Genomic DNA, 24,296 nt, shown 5'->3' with positions numbered 1-24,296 from the left:
GATGATGATTTGAGGATTAAGGTTCTCAAATAAGAAAACAATTCCTACGAATACCTGCAAGAGGCATTTTGGAAAGCCGGATGGCCAAATTTCTCATGGCTTCTGCGGTTTCTCTGTAATAACTTCTCCAAGAAAAGCTTATTGATAATGCTAGAGGCACATTATGTTGCCTAGTGAATTACTCATTCGTTCATGCTTTAATTGGTAGGACTTGCTAGAGTAACAGATACCGCAGCTTCAGAGGAATGCACACAAACCCATTCTCCAGGGCAGTGCGGCAGACTACTTCGAGCACTCCTAGGTTAGATGCCTTGTCACACGTGAGGCCAGCCAGGTTCCAAAGAGCAACCCAGAAGGAACCCACAGGGCCCGTCTCAATGCGGGCAGCCAACGGCCGTTGGCTCAGGGGTGCCACCAGCCGATACAACTCCATATCTCGCAAGGGGCTACGTTGAGGAACACCAACTCGTGGGGAACGTGAGGAGGGAGGCCCACGCCGCACTGTGATCTCAGATCGAAAAACCTGAGAAAAAAGAAAGCAGTCTTCACTGCACCAACAATTAAGAAATCAACATTTTAAGTTTAAAAGTTAATGCTCCCAAGAATTGTGCTGCTCAAGTTCTACATCACACATAGTGGGCAGGAGTTTTGGTACATCTCTAAGCAAGGTTAACACCAGCCCCTCCACAAACAATGCACTCACTTGTTCCATTTAGTGCAGAGAAAATAATTTTGTAGATGCAGAACACTGGAAGTAAAATATGCATCAAATGGCATAAAAGGCTTCTGCTCCATTTTAATATGTCCTACATTAATGGTACTTTTAAGTGGGTGAACAGCTACACTCAAATATTCTCGAAAAGTGCTCTTGGAAGGCCATGACTTGTGAGCCATAACAAGAGCATGTTGGGAGCATTTCTGAATGATCCTGTTCTGGGAGCTCCCAGAATGATCCATTACTGGGGGCATTTCAGAATGAGCCCACTAGAAAACAGCCATAAGTTTCTAAAACATCACAACAGTATCAAAGTCACAAACTAAGAACCATTTTCATTGTTGCATTAGAACAAGCATAAAAATTTACTCAGTGTATGCAACCTTTACACCAAACACAGCAAATGAATGCAGTTTGTTGACATTGGCCCATAATTATTACCTACAGGTCAATTTCTTTTTCAAAGCAAGGGACGCTAACATGATTCTTAAATTAGCATGCTGTGCAGCAGTGACTAAGTTTCTGACGCCTCTCATTATGAGAACACAGTTAAAATCTCGCACCTGGACTCACATTAGTTTGTCTTACACATTGAGCACGAAAAGTGTGAAAGCCCCACCCTGCCACCTATGTGGTAGCTGGTGGACCTCCTTGCGAACACAATGTTTTTTCTGCCTTTCTTTATTTTTAAGTTTTCACAGGTGGCAGCATTATATAATGATGGGTGTTGCAGCATAAACAGCTTTCCTGCATGTGATGCACATTGTATAATTAGCAGTTAATTTCGTTTTATTTTCAATTCTGAAGAAAGTTATGCTAAGTTTAAATTAACTCAGTAGAACTAATTTGTCTTGTACATCAACACAACAAAGTAATACTCTTCTCCTCCAAGAAGCACACATATCATAATGGGCACGACAACCAGATACTGAACACAAGATTAGTGCTTCGATCCTAGCTGATGCCACTGGTTTCTTTTTTAAACATCACTGAAGCATTTTCATTTCATATCCATGGTCCAGATTTACACTGGAGCCAGGGCATATAAAACATTAGTTGGAGAAGAGAAAAAAATTAGGTGGTAGCAACTGAGCACTGAAGCTAAGCAACAAAGCATTTCCACCTGGCCTACACAGTTAGGTTTGTCAATCAGAAGTGTTGAAGTAAGCAATAAAATAGTCATACTTGGAGACGCGAGGCTCCAACACCAGAAACCAGTGCCAGATCTTCAACCTTTTTAAATCCCCCGATGGCTTGACGGTAGTCAACAATGTTGCGTGCAATGCATCTTGTGACACCTGGCAGTGTCATCAGCTCCTCTTCTGTGGCAGTGTTGATGTTCAGGAGTTCCCAGCGTAGCTCTGTGTCCAGTACATGGAAGGTGGCACTCAAGTTGCGGCTGTGTGGGGTGAAAGGCCTGCATAACGACGAGAACCGCCGCCGCCTCGTGCTTCCTGTTGGGTGTGCCTGGCCCATAATGCTGCCCACGTCAGTGTTCCTTCTACCGCATCTTGGCTGCATAAAGATGGCAGTCAATCCCTTTAGGACCAAGCCGGTCTGCTCTGCCTGCAAGTTCAGCCATGTGTTATAGTGAATTTCAATGGCATAAATTACTGTAATTTATTATTTTTTAGCCCTGTTAAAGGGACCCTGAAACGATTTTGGCGATTTTCTACAAACGTACTGAGTCGTTAGAGTAGGCTCTTCTGATCATTAATTGATGCATCTAAGTGCTCTGCGTAAAGCGTGCAATTTATTACAAGGTTTTAAAAATACACATCGCTGCCGATCGGAGCGCACTGCTCAGCGGAATTTTAAGCCGCCCCTACCCATATGATGCAAATAACCCATATTACGTCACATGGGCGAGCTATCTGATTGGCTGACCAGGACGCGTGGTCGATAATTTTTCCAACTTTATGGTGAACAAATGATGCTCGTAATAGTTGGAATGTTAGTTACTTTGTTTTTGTAAAAAGAAAATAACTTAGAGAATACACAAGAATGGTTTTTTAGTACACTTCAGCACTTCCGGCACACAGCAAGTGTCGTCTGCTTGTGTTACAACGTACTCCATTTTCACGAGAGCTCCGCGGTCAGAGTCGGTCTCAGTCTTTTCGCGAGCACTATGATTCGACTTTGTTGCCTTGTGGACTGCAAACCTAACGACCTGCAAACCGCGGGTCCAGTATTAGGGCAAACGCAAGCAGAAGGGGACAAGGTCTGGCCGCTTGACTGTGCCGGGATGAGCCACGAGATGAGCAGAAGGGCAAATGTGAACGGTCTGCACGGTGCAGCCACCTGGTGGCACAGAGCTCAACCATACATAGTAGCAGCAACGAAGTGTATTCTTTGCTGCTGGTGTGTATTTTTCGCAGGAGTGTAATCATCAACACGTTGATTTATAGATGTTTAAAATGCTTTGCACTTGGTTAGAGCAATATTAGCGCTTTGTTTGACTGGTTAAGCGCTGCGCCAGCAAGTGTCTGGACCGTGCAGACCGATCAGGTTGCTCCCGTACGTCTACGCTAAAGTTCCTTCATCAGCTTGAGTTTATGCCTCCAGTCATTTGCCGAAATGACCAGCTTGCCTGTTTTTAGCGGAGTACCGGACACGTTCGGCGCTACGACAGTATGCTCGCAACGCACGCTGCTTCGATAGCTCTCGGTCGACGGCCAAGCGGCTAGCGGAGAGGTCTCGCGCGGGAGGGGGCGTGCTCCTAAACAACCGGAAGTGAATGATGTGACGTCGCATCGTGACGCTGAACCAGTGAAGGCGGAGCTTAGCGCCGCTCGCTCGGCGAGCGAGTTGAGGAGGAAAAGCATAGCTAGGGAGGAGGGTAACTTCTAATCGCTTGCAGCTCCATTAATACGTAACGCTTCACTTAAATTGTGGTGCGAATGTTCTACTTAAGCTGTACCCTACGCGCCTACAAAATTTGTCCGAACCGTTTCAGGGGCCCTTTAAGCCCAATCTGCAATTCTATAGTAATTTGCAGATACTAAATTCGGCAAAACAGAGGAATGTATAGTGCCATATGGAATACAATGTGACATACAACATGGTTTCTTCATGACAACAATTAATCACAATATGCAAGATATTAATAAAACCTGCATAAATTAAATCTCCATGAAAGTTACCTATGTTGTTTACAGTATTGCTTCAGTGTTGTCCTAAGGATATTTGACCCAATCAATCACATCTGGCAATAATTTCACATGACATAAATATCATTTCATGTGACACAGATGGCAAGATCACGCATCCAGTGGTAGGGCAGGAGCCTATAAAAGCATATGTGCCCACAACGTAAGACACACTACATCCCATTAGAAAGAAAACAAATAACGAAACAACAAATGTGAAAGAATTTGAATTGAAAAGAAAAACAAATTGTGGGGAAGTGGTCAAGTCGCACACATAGAACAAAAGACGCAAGAGAATAGGAGGATGTAAGACAATGACACAAGTTTAACACGGGTGGCGTTAAACAAAGTTACGACATGAAATAGACTGTAAGCTCCTATTCGAATCTTGTATTTGCATTCAGGATTGTGAAAATAGTTCCATTTTTAAACGCAAGGAACACTAGCAGAATGGATGGATGTGCTGCAAGCTTAGCAGATCTGGACAGGAATGGTCAATGTCATGGTTGTTTATGTATCAAAAAACTGCACTTCCAAAGGAAAATTCAAACTATTATGTGTGCAAAACAAAGCGAAATTTGAGATTCAAGAACTGAGTGCATATTTCCAAGAAGGAATCCCAAATAGGACGAGTGCTTCAAACAGCAAAGCTTTCCGGAGCATGACTGCCATAATAGCTTGCTCTCATTTGTACACCACCACCCTACTCTTGGGCCAAAATAAACACTGATTAAAGGAACACACCTGAATCACCATTTCAATCATACTACAGCTTGCACATAATTTTTTAAAGAATAATGTATTGTTTCTCCAGCCACCAAGTGCAAGCGAAACGTAATGCTGAGGTTTGCACACTAGGAGGCAAAATTAGCTTTAGAAGACGTTCACCCTGCAACTGCTGCTAAAGAAAAATACAGGGAAAGAAGCTTCTGCTAATATTATCTTAATATTGTTATTAGTACAAAGAAAAATAATGGTATGAAGAGGAAATGCTTTGGTCTGCTCAATCTTTATTTAAGTTGATAATGAAAACGTTACAGTATCCCCCAAAATATTATAACAATGGGGTGGGCAAATGTTTGAAGTTTTGAATCTAAATTGAATATAGCATTGTCTTGCTGTTGCCGTATCAATGCATTTACACGGCCTGCACGTGGAGGGTTAGATGGTTTTTAGAGACACGCCGTGTGTTTGGTTGCAAAAACAACAAAACCAAGTGGATGCAAAGTCACACTGCACTCAATCGGCTCTGCAGGAGCAAGGGCATAGTTCTGGCTTCTGCTGCTGGCATGCACACTTTGCTCACACACATTAACATTCCTGCCGAGCATCTGTGTGCAAACCACATTGTGGTGCACACACTACGCTGGGCGAAACAAACTCTAAACGTCAAGGTAAATTTATCTAATCCTCTCTTTGGGGCGCTGACCAACACCGATGGCTTCCTTCAGTTTCAGCCCATGCACGATTGAGATGCGGCAACTGCAAATGTTGTTAGAAGTGCACCCTAATCACGGCAGCTTTCTGAGGCCCCTTCAAGCAAAACTGCCAAATTTTTCTTTTTCGACTTCTAATCTGTTTTTTTTTTTTGGGGGGGGGGGGGTAACCATTTATTTAGTGTTTTCGGAAAGCTAGTCATACAGAAGCCATTCATCATAGGAAAGTTTCTTTGTAGCCAGGCTCTGAAAATGTTGAGAGGCTATTTGTGCAGTTTTTTTAATGACAATTAGTGACCTTATGCTTAAAACTGGTCCTTTGTACCTGATTGTTAGCAGTCTTTTTTGCACTGGTCAATATAGGCATCGCACCCAATTATACCAAAATATATTTTCCTGCCGGAAATATATGTGTCCCATGTTTGACTATTCAATATTTGTTTAGATATTTGAAACCTACTATATGCATTCAATATGTATTTAAAAAATTTTTTATTTGCTCACCTCTATATAAAATGTTTTCCATCCAAGGAACAGTAAAGCATGCACAATGCATGTTAGTGCAAAGAAAAATTAAATGAGCCAACAATAGTTTCTTGCTCTGTCAGTACGACAAATGGCTTACAAGTTACAGGACTGCATCCCCATGAATCATTCACAAAAAGGAAAAAGCAAAAAAAAAAGTGTGATCCATATTGCCAATACAATAGCAGCTATGGAGATAATTTATTGTACTTCTCAGGCTACTTTGAAACTGAAATTACTTACATTTGTAACACACGTTTTCTAGAATTATGATTTAGCACTCCATCTATCAATAAGCTACTTCCATTAAGCCTTTTAGACATCTATCAAATCATAAATGTCCCAAAAAGGAAGTATGAAAGAAAATATGAAAGCAAACTACTCACATTCATCCTCACCGATAATGAGCAATGAGCATTGCAATATGTGCTTTGAAATGCGAGAAGTTACAACACAAGGGTTCAGGTAGAGCAGAAAAAACAAAGGGCTACAATGACAGATCTCTTCCGACTCCCACAAAGTTATGAGGACACACGAACCAAGAGCCCCAAGCCCGTGACAGCCTCCCTAGTGTTGGGCGATGACAAAGGTCACGACAACAACTTGTCAATGGCAGTGCCACGTTATCTTATTATCGGACAGCAGAGAGTCTGAAAGCCTTATCAAAAAGCTGCAGAGATCAAGTTCTGAGGTATACAACAACCATGTACACTTATTATCAGTTGTCAATAACATTACACTTTGGCCATACGACAGCACGACAGCAGGTATTTTGCTTGCCTATTTCTAAAGCACTGAATTGTTTTTACCTTGTGAAGTGCCCTGCAACAGAATCATTGCTTTGACATATAATAAATAGCATAATCCAAAAATATTTTATGTACTCGTTTGCTTCTGCTGCTGAGAGGGGAAAAAAATATTGGTATCAAAAGAGAGCAGTCATTGGACAGTGTGACGAACTTCCTAGAGAATCCTCAACATTTAGACAGGTGCAGCAACTGACATACATGGTGACTATTTTGAAATTTTACGGAATTTAAAAAAAAATTGTGTATTGCAGATAGCACAATTCTAGTGCTTGAGCTGGATTATTCAGAGAGGCGGACATTACTTGCAAGGAAAATGGAAACACATATTCAACTAATTAACAAAAATCACTAATTAACTACTTAATTACTTTACAACACATATTGCAATTTATGAATTGTAGCTGATGAGTTTGCAAGGCCTGTCCACTTAGAATAAGTTTCTAGAATGACACCAGTTTGGAGATATGCACCATCAAACCCCCCACAAAAATACACTGTTCCGCTTAATTTTTTTAACACCCTTTTATGCATTGAAGCAGAAAAGTAAATCGAACGCCCATATATCTCGTCCCACACTTTCAGAAATAATATATCTCGAAACTGGAGTCCTTCTGGAAATTAATCTCAAGTGAATATGTCTTGCAACCTCAACAACTAAAAATCGTATTGCTAAGATCTTGATGAGGGCTAGTTGGTTCATATTTAGAACTGAGGTTGAACAGGGCGAATAAAACAAGGTCACCAGGAAACAAGTACCACAGACAAGCACTTGTCTCTGGTATCTGTTTCCTTGTGTCCTTGTTTTATTTGTGCTGTTCAACCTCAACTCTAAAATTCATAAAATGCAATATGTGCCATACAGTATTAAATGAGTTAATTAGTGAATTTCTGTTAATTCATTAAATATGTGTTTGAATTTCTCGTTCTAGTAATGTCCAATTCTGCAAATAATCCAGCTCAAAGACAAGACTTATGCTATCCAGCACAGGCAAATTTTAAAAATTCTGTAAAAACTTAAAGGTGATCTTCCCGTACAATGCACTAAATATACACCGGAAGGGAATATACATGATTCAGCAGAAAACAAAACTCCTCATGACTAAGACTAGCCACCAGTGTGTTCACTTCACAGGTGCACAGATGAGCTAGCAGTCGGGACAAGTTATTTGGCATGTAGTAAATGTGGCAGCAGAACAGGATTCACATTGCATCTCTGCAAGCAAAAATGAAGCATAATGTTGAAATCAAACATCTATGAGTTTGTACAAACAGGTCCTGAAGGCAATGACATCAGTAAAGGTGCCTGAGCATACAACATTAAAGGAATTATGTCCTCCACATTCAATTTCAGAGGATATTAGAGAGAAAGCTGAACTACACTTTGTGATGAATAATACCTCAATGGCAAAAGGTACAACAGTTGTTCCCTAATTAGGCAAATGCGAGAAATTCTTGCTCTACTAGATCTTGTCTTTTCTTTGGACTTTTACAGAGATCTGTCTAGGATTTTATTTGAAGTTATGCACCCAGCTTGTAAATCCCATGAACAAAACATCTTCCATTGAACCTGCACCAAATGTACGGTGAGGAAGAGCCCAGGAAAGATATTGACAAACTAAATGTAAAGACCGGAATATTAACAAAACTATCCCAATAAACTGTAGGTGAAATTGGTCTTGCAGTACACTTGGCTTATTTTTTTTCCCGGCCAAAGCAAATACATACACCTTCAAGCACTACCAAATACATATTCAATAAGCCCATTATAAGTGACATTTCTGTACAAACACACTGCCCATAGAAAAGCGGCTTTTGCGTAAATTGTTAAACAAAAACCGCCGTACCACTTGATGATGTGGTTATTAATGGCAGTAATGTATTGCAACTGCGGTAATTTAATGTTTACTGGCTCAGGCGCACCTGACGTCAAAGAGCGCCAATGCAAGTTTGGTTCTGCGCGGGCCTACAAACGATCATCCGTATCACCGTTATAGCCATGGTGATGGGATTGCTAAATGTGCGAGGACTCGGTGGTGTTCTACATGGGTAAATTCGGCTTTCCAAACATTTTCACAATAATATCAAATAATTCTTTAAAGTGCATTCCATGTGTCAGAAGTAGTACATATGTTGGGAACAACTAAATCCAGGGTAAAACCTTATTCACAAGTCTTATAATAGCCACGTTAAGGAAATGGGCGTTGGACACGATGTAACCAAATGACCACTAAAATATTAGCAGCTTATCAGTACTTCTGAAATCCGAGTAAACGGTTTCCAACAGACATGATAGCAGCAAGTCGCCAGACTTTCTTGTAAATCACGATCCGGTCTGCCAGCTCAAAACATGTATGCAGAGAAGATATAGTGAGGAAAACAAGCCGTAAACACTAAACAATATGAATGTAGTGTGTTAAATGACACTCGAACAGTCGGACTGCGCAAAAGACCTCACATGCGATTAGCGCACGGTAAATAAAATGACTGCAAGCTATCGCATGACAGAAATCGCCATGATAACACTAACAAACATAACAGCCTATCATACTAAAGACTGGTCATACGTACACGGAGAAGAGCTTAGCAAGAAGTGAGAAATGCGATGTTTGTACGGCAACGAAGCCCATCATTTGAAACACAGTCCGAGCTCTTATTATACAAAAGCGAAATGATCAGAAACCAGTATGATCGCGAAATTCGAAGTTTTCTCACGCATGTTCAGCGACTTCTTTATTTTTCATATATTTTTAGCGCAGCAACACGCTCAGTAGACAAGGAAATATTCACAATAAACGTACCGAGTGCTGCAATCTTTGCCTTCGGTGCTAGGTGCACATTGCGATGTTTAGCAACATACTATTCATTGAAGTATCACATACCGGTATGATCGTGATTAATATATATTTAAAGCCGCTAGCAAACAGCCTTAAGAAGAAAGTTTACAACGGTACCGACACCCCCACCCTTACTTCACCAAGCGCACACCTTCGTACAAACCAGAGCAGCTGACATTTTCGACCTTCGCGACACCTGCCGGAGTTTTTGCTTCTCTACGACTGGCTATGCGTACTTAGGCAGAGCACGATTCTATGGAGCACGGCTCTAGCCCTATGTCTAGCCGCTCACGGTCACGAAGATCGATCACGATTAAATTGAAACTAGATCTTTCGCACATCGGCACTACATTAATTAGCCTGTTTAGGAGAGGCAAATTGCCTGTCGGCTATCTTGAGAAACTGCCAGTCAATGGTCGCGCTGCATATTAATCGATTCAGCGTCTTCACCGCGGCAGTTTTAAAGTGATTATAGGCAGGCATTTTTGTTAACTAGAATGTTAACTAGATTGCGGAATTTGCAGAGGCCGGCTTCTATTGGCATACTCATTTACATTAGGAACAGCCTTCAAACGTATTAATAAAAAAAAGGGCCTGCAATATTGCAGAGGCTCTTGATGTTAGTTAGCTGTTGCAGTATACGAAGATTATCGAGAAAACATGCATGAAATAATTTTTGCTTTCAGCAAGCCGTATTCTTCAGCATACATGTATGTTAACATTTTATACGTACCTGTTGTCATGCGGAAACGATATAATTGGTTCCCGGAAGTATTCCGAAGTATATATTTTCTTTTTTTCCCATCAATCAGTAAACACATCAATGAAGGCTGCTTGTATACAGCACAATTTTATTGCACATTCACACATTAAAATAGGCCAGCCAGGGAACTGCACTCAACCTGTCATTGCAAAACAGACAACAGTGCTCAAAAGTGCACTTTCCCACATAACGTAATCAATAAAATATACTCCTCCTTTACACATTTGCAATATCTTCTAAATATCTTGCACAGCCCCGTTCAGTTTGTACTGCAAAAGTATAAATACTAATGTACATGTCTAAGGCACTGTTGCATATCGAGTGACAAAAATACCTTAATATATTTGCAATTCCAAGCTTCCATTAGTAGCATATGCTTATATTCCTTACCTAAGCTCCTGCTGTGGCCACAAGATTGCTGCATGTGACGCATAGTCGACAAACAGCTTGAAGTTTTTCAAGTATGTATGTTTCTAGCTCCGGCTGCATAATAATGATTTCAGTGCTTCAGTGTACAATTCCAAAACAAACAGATTCTGCACTACTAATAAAATAATTAACAAGTACTCTAGCAAGCTTAGATGTCAGCAAATTTCGGGCCTGGAACATACAGATGCACAACCCCAAGGAAATTAACAACATATGCTACAAACCATCAGCAACAGCCATACTGATAAAAGTATAATACTATATTTCCTGTACAAAGGCTTACACAGATATGCAACTAACCTCAAAAATATGATTGGTGTATGAAGTCAAACAAAACAGTTAAATTAAGACAAACAGTAAGAGGCAAAAAGGAAAAAATCATAACACAAACTTAAACCATAAAACAAAGCACTACAGTGATACCAAATCTCAATAAAGAAAAGGCAGTGGGTGGTCTAGAAAAACACCAACCAAACCACAGCAAAAGTTCTATAAATGTTGCCTTTCTGCCAGCACATCACATTAGCAATCTTTTGTAAATAGATTATCACATGATAACACTAGTTCAAAATATTTGTCACTATTCTAACTGCTGTATACATATATTTACTTCCTAGCTGTCAGAAGTGTCCATTGGCCATTACAGCTATTACAATCCAAACTCACTGCACTCTCAATATAAATAATGTACTGACCAAGTTCATGGTTTCAGCCGGCATGGGGCATCTTCCAAGTGCTGGCAATACTTGAGTCATAGTGACTGGTGGTTTTTAGGTATGCATAAACACTGGCTGCAGGAATGCAGCTGTGCACATAAGGCAAATTTAACAGCAACTTGTACTCTAATGTTAAGTGCCTCTGCACAGGAGGGCCAACGAAGAACAATGTGACATTTTTGTCAAGTACCACTATTGTCGGAAGGCTAACAAAAACGTCTTTTTCTTTTTTTCAATTCTGGGGTTTCACGTGACAAAACTGATCTGATTATGAGGCATGCCATAGTGGGGGGCTCCTGACAAATTTTAACCACCTGGGGTTTTTTAACGTGCATCCAATACACAGTACACAGGTGTTTTTGCATTTCACCCGAATCTAAATGCGGCCGCCATGGTCAGGATTCGATCCCGCAACCTCATGCTTATAGCAGCACAACGCCAAATTCACTAAGCAACCATGGCAGGTCCAGAAACGAATATTTTGAGCATGCACTTAGAGAGAGAAAACATTTTTTTTTAATCAATCAAACATTACTTTCTAATATCGATTTCTCATAATTCTAGAAGGCTGTAAATTTCCAGTTTCATGGGACAAAAATAATCACCACTATAAGAACAAGAACTGCCATAATTTTGTCACCACAGTACCAAAACTTACACATACACACACAAACTTGAATCTTAACAAGCAGTTTGTCATGATGATTTGCAAAAAAGACAGCGATGAAAATTCAGAGACTGAAGTGCAGTGTAGAGTGAACACACAAGCATGTGGCATGAGTGAATTTCCCACAGTGGCAAGTTCGAAAGCACATGGCTCTGCAGCACATGATCTAATGCAAACAGTGCTGGTTTTGCTTGGCATGCTGGTACAATGTGGTCCACAGTTAAAGGGAACACCCAAATGCGCGGTTCTCACGTTGTTGGCACTCTAGCTGCAAATGTTAGCTGAAGCTATGCACCAGGGCACCAGGGCCACCAACCACAATTTACCTTGTGGCTGGTGCAAAGCCATCCAATTGTACATTTGCCAGATGCAAAAATTTTGACATGTTATAAACTTAAATTGTCTTTAACAGTGGACTGCACTGTACAGAGTATAGGCATCCTTTCTGCTTGCTGCTGCCGATGGCAAGTCCTGAGGTGTGAACTAAGTGTTCTTGTATTGGCTCTAATAGTAGACCACACTATGCAACACTAAACAGTAAATGAGTCTCTCAACCTTTCTGATGGCATCTGTACAATGATATAGAGACCAAGGACAAAATATTAGTTTCTAATTATCCTGGAAAAAAATCATAATTTTTTTTTTTCTATTTGCCACTGGCTCAGACAGGAGAATGCCTAGCCATTATCACCCTTAGTGCCCAGTAGTAAGAATAATGTACAGACAAGCAAATGGGACTGTTATACTATTACATGAGCTAAGCACTCCAAACTATCCAAGCAAATGTTATTTTTTTTACAAAAAACAAAACAAACAAAAACAAATGAATCTTGTTTGAATTTTAAATACACAGTTGTGCAAAAAAAGCAACAATCTACAGAGCAACAAATAAATGTTCCCGAGATAGTTGCTGTGTCAATAATTGTCAAGTGGTCAGAATTAATCCAGAGCCGTCCACTATGATGTCTATCATAGCCTTTTTGTTGCTTTGGGACCTTAAATCTCACCAATTTATATTTCCCATGCTATTGAATGCTTTAGTTTTCCCGACATTGACGGGGAATACTCACTTGAATGAATCAATCTTAAAGCTAAAAATCTGCAGAATCATGCAACAAAATTTCTATTAATAGATTTCATAACAAACATTAGACTACCTTCACTTGCTATAGTCATATGTTACAACAAAACATTTAGCAAGGTGCTTACTAAAAAGGAAATCGATGGAAAAGGATTGTCATCACATCACTAATGCCTTACACAAGTTCATACAAGACCCAGGGCTCTTTCATGGCTGTGGCATTTGTTATAAACTGCGGGGTTTAATGTTCCAAAGCTGCACAATACACTATGAAGGCCAGCGTAGTGAAGAGCTCCAAATTAATTTTGACCCCATGGGTTTCTTAATGTGCATCCAAAGCGCAGTACACAAACATTTTGGCACTCTACCCCTCTGGAATGCAGCAGCCTCATGCTCAGCAGCACAATGCCATAGGCACTTAGCCACTGCCGTGGATGGCATTTGCTGCAACTACATGCAACAATGCACACGAGACCATTTGTAACATTTCGGTTTGACTGACTGTCACGAGTTCCTAAGAGAAAAATGCAGAGACTTGGCTCACACGCCAGTTTTCCTGATAACATGTGTGTGTAGAATCAGAATGTACCAAAAATATGTGCATCCTACTGCTTACTGCCTTCTATGAAAAATCTTGTTTTACATAGCATGTTCTCTAAAACATTAAGCCATGAAAGAGCTGCTGTCAAGGTAGAATGTTGTTTGCAAAATGAATTATCAAGCTTATGAACTACACATTTCTAAGAACTTTCATTAGAGAATCTAAGAAAAATTTGTTTAGCCTAGCATTCAGAGCCTCACTAATGAGCGAGTCAAGATTTTCCTTCAAGCTATTTGTGTGAAATAGTGCCGCGACAGTCAATCACGGAGCACTTACAAAAGCAAATTCTTCTGCATGTAGCGGGAAAGTGGCCATGAACAATCAAGTGGATACCATACGCACACATCACAAAAGACACAGCAAGTAAAGTCTGTCTACAAGTAAAGTGATTTACTGTATAAAAATATTTTCATTAAATAAAGGCATTAAACACATTTATAAATAAAAATAAAGCTAATGCATTGTCTAAGCTAAAACAAAACCATAGAATGGTGTGAGCAAACTGCAGTATGCTACTGCAACACAGTGAAACGGTGTTCACTGATATTTACTTTGCTTTTCACACATATCAAATATACGTCTAAAAAATGAAGTGCTGTACACCAGTATACAGTCAACATGTAAGCCGAAGTCGTGGAGGCAGTAGTAATGGGTCTGCTCTAGAAGCAATCAAAGATCACGTGGCTTGCAATTGAGCTCATTGAAATGGAAGCAGAACCAAACAATAAGGAGTACTTGCCAGTTCACTGCAGTGACTGAATTTCAGACATGGGAAAGCACTGCTTACCACAGGTGTAAAATAATTTTAAAATATTTAACTTATGAGAAAGTAGCCTACCCAGAAGCAAGACCTCCAGGTGTTTCCATTCTAAAGTATTTTATTTCTCTGGAGTGTCCCCAAAGATAGTATACAGTGTGCCCTCCATGTCTATGAAAAACAGACCTATGACTGGTGCTAATTACAGCAAAGTGAATAATTTCTCATGGCAGTGCTTACGACATATGGCCCCTTGTGCATATCCTTTACAAGGCTGTGCGAAACCAGATACAGCACCTTTCCAGATCTGAGTAACAGAAAGGTCCTGTAAACAAAGTGTTAGCTGTTTTTGATACTATAAGTATCATATTTTACAAAAGGTTCAGGTGAAAGACTAAAGATGTACAGTTGCAGCACTAAACAAAAAGCACATCACAGCACAAAAATGGAACATGACCAAGCACAATGGCCAAAATGTGCGTTAAACTTCCAACAGCGTGGACATGTTCAGCCTCGTGACTCAGAATGCACGAGGCAGGTGGCAAGCTTCAAGCACAAGGAACAAGGCAATGGGCCATTCGGCAACCAAGGCCCATTTGTTCCTTATGTCTCAGCACCAAGATGCGTGGCTTCAATCCTCAGCTTCAGCAGCACTTCTTGCTCACATTCTTTTTGAGGCTAAGCTTCAGTTCTGGTTGCCGTACTCCTTGGGGTAGGGGCACCTTCATGGCTTTAAATTTACAGGAAAAGAAAAGCAAGAAAAAGCAAATGGGAAGGACAAGTTTAGTGAGTATTAGGCACATGAAAGAAAATTACACTTGTGGCAAAAGTAGTAGTCAATATATCGGGTGATCCAATTTAACTGAAACAGGTTTTTTAAAAATAGCATTGAACCAATACAATAATGCTTTCTTCACTATTCATTCTTTCAGAATGTCGGGTGCTACATGGTTAAGCAGCCAGTAACAGTGTTTGTTAATCATCAAAGATCAGTTAATTAGTTTTTGCCATAGTCGGAGGAGGACGCTGCAAGAGGCAAAAGAAATTTACATAATTTTAAAAACACCATCCCCTGTTAAGGTATGCGTTGTCAAGAAATCTTCCTGTTTTGTTGCTTCAATACCAAACCAGGGCGTACAAGCAGCACTGGAAGCACTGCCCACATTATTCTCGACACTGTCATGACGTAAAGCAGCTTGCTGCAATGACCTGCTGTGGTGTCCAATCTGGCATTGCACGTTTGTACAGCAAGAGATGGTAGATCACCAAGACATGGGCTAGGTGAGATAAGGTAAGAGGTACACACAGATGGTCAACCTGTTGATGTAAAGAATCCAAATGAGGCAGGAAGCATCATGTGGGAAGTTCTTCCAGCACACTTCGTGCACCTTGTTTTACAATCAAGGCAAGAAAAGGTGAGTTTTTGTCGCCAACTATCTTAACAATGGATGGTGTTACCACATAAATTGCTTTTGCCCCCTGCAGTGTCCTCCTCCAATGCTACCACTGCAATGTTGGCATTAAAATCAGTAATTCAAAAGTTAATTAATCAATGTTAGTTAATTGGTAAATGGACTATGAAGGCGACTCAACCACCTAGTTTCCAGCGTGACGAAAGAACAAATGGCGAGGGATCACCACACTGGTTAAATTTTATATTTTGAAAATCAGTTTCCATTAAAATATAAAAGCCGTTTTTTTGTGCGTGTGTGTGTTTAGTTGTATGCATGTGCATATGTGTGTTTGTGTGCCTATGTGTGTGTGCACATGCACGTGTGTGTGCGTGACAGTGCTGATTTTAATGTAGGGACAGCACTGGGGGGGGGGGGGGGGGGTATTCCGTAAGTGTCCACTTAGTAGACTGTCCATTTCTGCTGCTGCTGAAGAGCCAATTGGCTGGTCTTGGGTATGAGCGAGAAGGATACCGATGCACACAGCCAGCCTCCTTCTCACTCGTACAGCTCCAGCCAATCAATGGAGGCCAAAATGGACATTTCACTAGGTCAACTCTTACAGAATAACCCCCCCCCCCCTCCCCTTCCTCCCAGGTCACCAAAGAAGTGACTACAAGTAACAACTATTTCAGCACAGCACCACAGATGTACGAGAGTTCATTTGTGTCCCTAATTTCCCCAGTCAAACAAAGGTTTCAGGTTCCAGCTCTGAGCCAATTCAACATTTTCATGAACTACAATGATTTTTTTTTTAAATGTGCTTTCTCCAAAGCCCTACAGACTAAAACATTGTGTCTACTTCAAGGAATCAACAATTTTAACCTTATGCAGCCATTTAATGGCCTACTAGTTTATTCATTGGGTAGAACTGCAAGCAGTCTACTAGGGGATCCCAGCAATAAGCCCCAGCTGAAACTTTTCCTACTCCTCATCTGGGATAGCATGCTATGTACCGTCTTCAGGCTTACATCATCAGTTCTCATTAAAATTATTGTTTCCTTCTTTCCAAATAGAATGATTTGAAATAGCTGTAGAACTCTGACCACAGTTGTACGGCTAGGTGGACTTATTACCATCACACTTGTGAGCAGTAGTATGACACATTACTACATAAACAAGACTAAAGGAATTAAATATAGAGCAGAAAGAAAAGGGAGAGGGGGAGATGAATATATAGTTACATGTTGATTTGCTAAAATAATTGACCATGTCCCTTATTTTTACAGCGGTAACACTCATTTTTAAGTAAATGATGTATGATATATGTATAGAAAAACTTCTCGGAACACAAACATATATCTAAGCTATCACATATACATAAAATAACAGGTCCTGTCATCCCAACTACCTGTATAAAACGGGTACTTTTTTAGCAGATGAGATGGTAAAGATGCATCAAATAAAAACATATGAACATGGTGTGCTTGTATCTAGGGGATACAGTAGAACCTCCTTATAATGAAGTCTCATCAGTGCCATAAAAAACTGTCACTGCCTAAGTATTCTCGCTATAATAGCAGTCACAAATTTAGTCATTTATACAGGAAGAAATATTGTTTGGACAGATACAGTTGATCCTCATTTAATGCAGTGTAAATTTGCACTTGGCCAATAAGCACTTATCACTCTACCTGAAATGCTGCAATAATGTCGGTTTATTCTATTTCTCTCATTCATTGTTGATCACAATGAAAACCAAATAACCAAACAGCAAAGGCGCACAAAAAAACTAACACCACAAGCATTATGCCTTTTTCATGTGCCCTCTCTGTGGGGTTGTTTAGTTTACGCTGTGATTTAGAATGAAGCATTACCAACTAGCTCAATTTACCTTCCTTTAAAGGGACACTAAAGGCAAATACTAAGTTGGCATGAACTGTTTAAATGCCATTCCAGAAACCTCGCAACGCTTGCTTCGTGCCAAGAAGAGACTTAGTTTACGAGAAAATTGAATCTGAAGGGTCCGAATACCTTTTTTGAAATTCAAATATCCCGCCACCCAATTGAGCGAGTGGTGACGTTGCATATGGAATCACCACCCTTTGCAGCCGTCGGTAAGTAAAACCGCCCCCGAGAGACGGCGATACTGTGCCAAGACAGAGCGGTTGACTCACAGCTGCAGCTGCTTTTTGGTCAAGTGGCATAAACCATTCGGGCATCCCGCGACATCACATGGAAGTTGAATTCTCTGCTACTTGCAGTTCGTGCAAGTTTCATGAGCCAGCAGAACCAGTGCAGCACTATGCACTGAATTACTGAAACACTGAAGCGTGGGCGGCACGGAATCGAGCGAAAACGAAACCTTTCTACCACCTGCATCGATGCCAAGGGTAATTTCAATGAGTTCTTTTTTCTAAATATAAAATAGAACCAGACAAGTACCATTTCATTTCATCTTATAATACAATACAATGATGTTTTTTGCAACAAGCAGTTGAGTACTAGTGACAGAATTTAACTAAGGAGTGCTTTCGTCATCGGGCAAGTACTTAAATGTCCCTGGGGAGTCTCTAGTTATGTCCTTCATTTACCTCAATTTCTCTATTATCAAGGCTCTGTTCGCGATAATATTGATGCCTTAGAGATTCTCGAGCACTAATCTATCACTTTAGCTTGACTTAATATTTGCCTTTAGTGTCTTTTTAAACACCATTTCTACAATTCCTTTTAGACATACTTCAAGCTACACAAGCAGGCTGATGAAATTGTCCCATCTTTTTTGCATTCATTGCTCACACCTCAGATTATGTGAAGAGCTGGGGTAATCTGACTACCCCTCACTTTTCCTTGGTAACCTCGTCATCACCATCCAGCAGATTTTTGATGGCAGCACAGGCGTGAAAGACTCAGTTGAGTATTGTCTGATGAGTACACCAGTAGTTGGCGTTTATAATATTGCACAAAATTTTAAGAATGTAAGAGTCCTCTAAATGCATGAAGCTTGATAGTAATTTGTGACCTTGCATATCACTATGGACTGCACAATCATTCTTGCGGTCAGATGCAGAAACATCAATACAGAAGTCTGTTGCTTTTTGGAAGCAACCTGCAATGGTCTTAATAACATACAAATGTAGTAAATAGGCTTCCTTACAGCAGTAAAATACATGGATGTCTGTACAAGATTACTTAGGGCAGCGGCTTCTCTTCATTACACCTGTGTATTCACAACTTGTGGTTTCACAGTAAGAAGGTTCTACTGTACTGCACAGCTCAACCTCCTTAGAGCTCCCTCATGTGGCAAAAAGTGATCACTATAAGAGAACCTTGCCACAGGCTGACTTGTCTTAAACTCAAAACGTAGTCAACAAGATGATAGATTGACTATTAATTTTTGAATGCAACAAATCACATTCATTACCAGAAATTGCTAACTATGATCTTTAGTAGTGTTGGCTTCATGATACATCAGGTTTGTGAGGCTAACTGCACATTTACGGAATGCAACCTAGCAAGGAGAACACGCAGTTGTACTGCACGCTATCACTTTAGCTTATACGTAACCTCTATCACAAGTTTGGTCCACTAAGCTGATGCTTCTGTTTTGGATTTCTACTGCATTGACTACCTCTGTCACATTAAGTCTGGTGCAAATGAAGGCGGGCACAATCAGTGCGAGTAGCTACAATAAACTGACACTCACTTCAAAAACCAAGCTGGAAAAAAATAATTAAAAATTAAAAATAAAGCAAGTGCTTAAAGCTTTTCGAGAACCATTAAGAAATAAAAAATGAAGATTATGTTAAACTTGTGCACATGGCCATACAGTCTTTAAAGGGACCCTGAAACGGTTTTCTACAAATGTACTGAGTCATTAGAGTAGGTCCTTCTGATCATTAATTGACACATCTAAGTGCTCCGCGTAAAGCATGTAATTTATTATAAGGTTTAAATATGCACATCCCTTCCGATCGCAGCACACTGCTCGGCGGAATTTTAAGCAGCCCCTACCCATATGACGGAAATCGCCCATATGACGTCAGTGGGGCGAGCTATCCGATTGGCTGACCAGGACACGTGGACAATATTTTTTGCAACTTTATGGTAAACAAATGATGTTCGTAATAGTTGGGATGTTAATATGTTTCTATAAAAAGAAAGTAACATAAAGAGAATGCACAAGAACAATATTTCAGTACACTTAAGCACTTCCGGCACACAGCAAGTGTTGTCTGCTTATGTTACAATGTGCTCCGTCTTTGACGAGACCTCTGCAGACAGTGTTGGTCTGTCTTTTCGCGAGCGCTATGATTCAAATTTGTTGCCTTGTGGACTGCAAACGTAGCGAATGGCAATATGTCAAGCTGCGATATCGTGTCCTTCTGCAAGCCAGTAGACGAGCGGACTGGTTGCAGCGCATTTGACAGCTGCTATCCGATGGGCACCAGGATTTGCGTGATTGCAGCCGCCACTTTACACCGGAAGATTACTAACGCAATAGCATTTCATGAGTGCGGTATTAGGGTAAATGCAAGCGCAAGGGCACAGGGCCTGGCCGTGTCCCATTGCCTGTCGTTTCAGGGGATGAACAGAAGCGCAAATACGAATGGTCTGCACGGTGCAGCCACCTGGTGGCATAGAGCTCAACCACTCACAGTAGCAGTAACAAAATGTATTCTTTGCTGCTGGTGTAAATTTTTTGCAGGAGTGTAATCGTTAACATGTTTTTGGTAATGTTTAAAATGTTTTACATTTGGTTAGAGCAATATTAGCTCCTTCTTTGGTAGGTTAAGCGCTGCGCCAACGGGTGGCTGGACCGTGGAGACCGATCAGGCAGCTCACGTACGTCTACGCTAAAGTTACTTCATCAGCTTGAGTTTATGCCTTCACCGTTCCGTCGAAACGTTCTGCTAGTGTGTGAATACCAGAATACCAGGCCCGTTTGGCGCTACGACAGAATGCTCGCAACACACGCTGCTTCGATAGCTCTCGCTTGGGGTTAATGGCCAAGCTGCTAGCGGAGACGTTTCGCACGGGTGAGGGCGGGCTCCAAAACAACCGGAAGCGGACGATGTGACGTCGCATCGTGACGCAGAACCAGTGAAGGCGGAGCTTAGCCCCGATTGCTCGATGAATGAGTTGAGGAGGAAAAGCATGGCTAGGGAAGAGCGTAACTTGTAATCGGTTGTAGGTCCATTAATACATAACACTTCACTTAAATTGTGGTGCGAATGTTCTACTTAAGCTGTACCCTACGCGTCTACAAAATTTGTCCAAACCGTTTCAGGGGCCCTTTAAGGAGGCACTTGGTGCTCAGTGCATATGGTACAGCGTGCAAGGTAATAAGGCAGGGAACTTAAAATTTGAAACAGTTCCAAAGATCATCACAAACACTCTCTTATGCATTGATCATCATCTCCCGTCAACTTCCAGGCATACATGCTAGCGAAGCTTCTGATGTGTATCCCACATTACATGCCAAATGGCAGTGGCACAGCTGTGTTACAGTTCAGTTCATTCTAACCAAACTGGAAAATAATTTAAAATTTTCTTCCAGGAATTGGTTATTGAGAAATTGTGCATGCTCAGAAAGAAAAGTATAACAGGGGCTGTTATAAGCGGGTTCGACTGTATGGCGATATTTTGTGGCTGGAATAGTCTGTCTGTGCTCACTTTTACACAATATGTTTTTTACTCACCAATTCCCATGAAAAGTTCCTGGATATTAGTGGCCTTAAGAGCACTAGTCTCAACAAAAACTGCACCATGCTGGTGGGCATATGACTCTCCAGCTGAAGGGGGCACATGCACAAAAAAGAGCAGACACAATACATGTCACAAAACAGATGAAAATTATTTCAAGCTGCAATGCCAGCACAGACTGCCTGCAACACACAGATCAACCAGTGCAGACAGTTGCCACACATTCTTACCAATATGCACTCATGTGTTCCATTTATTCTGCCTCATATATAATGACATCTAACTTAGTAGTGCCCAAACTGCAAAACACTGCTGATATTACAACACCCAGGCCCACCTATGGTACCACCCTAGCACCTCAAATAGCATACATAGTTGGCCATAAAGCGTGCTTTTTTCTTAAGGTCCCAATATACAATAATGATGTAAAAAAAATTGTCAAATTCGATCAAATACCATTTCAAAGTGTATAACTGAATTTTACGTGTTGGCAAATAAAATCAAATGGAAATCATGGTACATTTTTCTTAATAATGTCTGCTGTGTAAAATATAGACAGCTTCATTCTGAATTGATAAATAAGATAATTATTCAGTACATCAAGCAGGATGCACATAAAGTTGACCCTTTTGCATAGATATTGTTTACAAAAGTTAAAGTAATTCTAAGCTTGATACACGCACAAGAACTCTGCCAACAAAACAATAACTCAGTGCTAACGTGAAGAACAAAGATAAGAGTGCATGTAACAAGTGCCATCTCACAACTAAAATTTTATTCATACCTACCCAGAATACATACACATACAAAAGGAAAACTACACCGCAATTAGCGGCAAGAATGTGGAGTGGCGCCCTCTCGCAAGTGATGTCACGGCCAGGATGACGCTCGCTCCGGCTCGCTCGGCGGCCGCACGCGCTCGTTGCCTTCATGTATGCTTGAGGTATGGGTGGCTCGAGCCACAGTTATTGAGGGGTATGTCGGTTTCTTTCTGCTGCCATGCCTGAACCACTGTTCCTTGTTCAAAAGCGCGTGAGTCAAAGAAAGTTTGCGGCTTGGATATCGCAAGCTATGTAACGTTGAATGGCTCTACTAGTTTTGCAATGCATATGTGCACCGTGTCTGTCCATAAATTTTGCGTAAAAAAAAGAATGTCTGCAAATTCAATACGCGAAGTTGTGTACGATGCTTCGCTAAATACGTAACATTCCCTTAGTACTTAGCTATGAGAGACATTCTACATGGAAGGAAAATCTTGGTATTTGGTGTCAACGTGTTGTCCGTGTTAGAGACTGCCCTGCGAAGCTCTCATCATGATTATTATTACTCTGGTGAGTTGTTCTAGTCAAATATGGGCACTTTATTAATGCGTAAAAGAAAGAGTTAGGCACGCATTTCATATGAAAAAGTTTGCTACTACTTTCACCGCTCCCTGAAACAAGCCCCCATAAAACAAATCGCTCATGGCTGCTAACCCAATGGCGTGTTATGTAGATTATTTACATAGTTATTCACAAATACCATAGTAGCAATCACCTGAAAGACAAGTTTCGTGGTGAAGGTCAAGAGCGAAACAATAGCAAGGGATGAAATGTTTCATGGTGGCCCTCAGTAGCCTTTATCAACAATATGGCGTACCCTCAAACAACGTTAGCAACCGACTGTACTTATGGCGAGGCATGCATTGTGTGCCGTACAAGCTCGAATTGAAAACATTAAGCAGTTTTTTACAGTGCCAGGTGCAATGCCTAAACTATACTAGAGTACTGCCGCACAGCTTAGGCTGCCTAGAAAAGGGAAATTCAAGTACCTTCTGCTTCAACATGTCTCGATCCAGCGTTGTTTAACTCTACAACCGGAGAACTATTCGCTTCGCCAGTACATAAAAGAGAACCTCACAAACCTTCGTAAGGAAGACACAACAAGCCTTACATATTTCACTTGATTTTTGACCCTCCACCGGGGAATTATATCTTCAATGTGTCCCATACTACTAATGAATGGCGGTTCGGCTTCTTTCTGGCTGCAGCCATGCAGTCCAATATTCATATTTCACTAAAAAATTTGGGCCAAGCGGCCTGTGTCAGATTGCCAAGCAGATTCGTCATGTATATTCCTCAAGCAACAAACTTCAGTAAATTGCTCAAGTAAGTTGAATGTGTAGCACAGTAAAAGGTGTATATATTGGTATATTCCTTTTCGTATTCTGCAAACAGCTGTAAGCCTCAATTAGCTTTATTTAAAATTACCGCCATTAAACACGTGAAGAACCACCTAATTTTGAGAAGTAGTTGCAGAAGCCAAGTGGGGCTGGTATAATGTAAACTGCAGTGTTATCTAAGTCCCAGTGTTACTGCCGAGCGTTTCTGTGAAGAAATGCAAAAATTCGATGTTATACCATGAACTACTCGTCGTGAGCAAACCTGTTGTAGCTGGTTAAAATCAAGGTAAATGTTGTAGAAGTCATATATAGCCAGCTTTTGTGATATATTTGTTGCACCGCTGCTGGTATGGTATCCATAACTGGATTCTTATATGCTATGTTTTTGCGGTTGTCGATCCGCACATGAAAAAGCCGCACTGGGCTGGTCTGCGCTCCTTCAGCTGGCACTGTAGCGTTGCCTTTTAGAACTGAATTGTCGTCTAAGAAATAAGCTCTTTGAATAAATTTTCCCGAACGAAGACATTGTAAAGATATATTTGAGACGACCGCCATA

At 40.8% G+C, this 24,296-nt stretch overlaps 2 protein-coding genes across 10 annotated transcripts in view; both read right to left on the bottom strand.

The window, feature by feature from the left end:
• LOC139053388 (endonuclease/exonuclease/phosphatase family domain-containing protein 1-like) overlaps positions 1-9,689 on the bottom strand; it is a 75,400-nt gene extending 65,711 nt beyond the window's left edge. Inside the window, exons 1-3 of one of the 6 annotated variants that reach the window (XR_011510452.1) lie at positions 9,433-9,687; positions 1,901-2,281; positions 258-523 (exon numbers count right to left, since the gene is read on the bottom strand). Coding sequence is in view for 5 of the 6 variants with exons in the window: in XM_070530428.1 (XP_070386529.1) it covers positions 258-523; positions 1,901-2,236 (602 nt within the window). In the remaining variant the exon portion in view is untranslated. Of the gene's footprint in view, positions 1-257; positions 524-1,900; positions 2,282-6,211; positions 6,233-9,202; positions 9,222-9,432 lie in introns of those variants that run through there. The other 5 variants (XM_070530428.1, XM_070530404.1, XM_070530425.1 and 2 more) reach the window with 5 other exon arrangements.
• A 603-nt stretch (positions 9,690-10,292) lies between these two features.
• Positions 10,293-24,296, bottom strand: part of LOC139053350 (ras-related protein Rab-31-like) — a 34,793-nt gene continuing 20,789 nt past the window's right edge. For 3 of the 4 annotated variants that reach the window (XM_070530371.1, XM_070530378.1, XM_070530367.1), the window contains exons 6-7: positions 21,576-21,668; positions 10,293-15,212 (exon numbers count right to left, since the gene is read on the bottom strand). In XM_070530371.1, the coding sequence (XP_070386472.1) occupies positions 15,127-15,212; positions 21,576-21,668 (179 nt within the window). In that variant the 3' untranslated portion in view covers positions 10,293-15,126. The remainder of the gene's footprint in view (positions 15,213-21,575; positions 21,669-24,296) is intronic. The other variant, XM_070530388.1, reaches the window with a different exon arrangement.

This window comes from Dermacentor albipictus, chromosome 1, assembly GCF_038994185.2.
Source record: "Dermacentor albipictus isolate Rhodes 1998 colony chromosome 1, USDA_Dalb.pri_finalv2, whole genome shotgun sequence".
NCBI classification, from domain to species: Eukaryota; Metazoa; Arthropoda; class Arachnida; order Ixodida; family Ixodidae; genus Dermacentor; species Dermacentor albipictus.
This window is presented reverse-complemented; position numbering and strand designations above follow the sequence as displayed.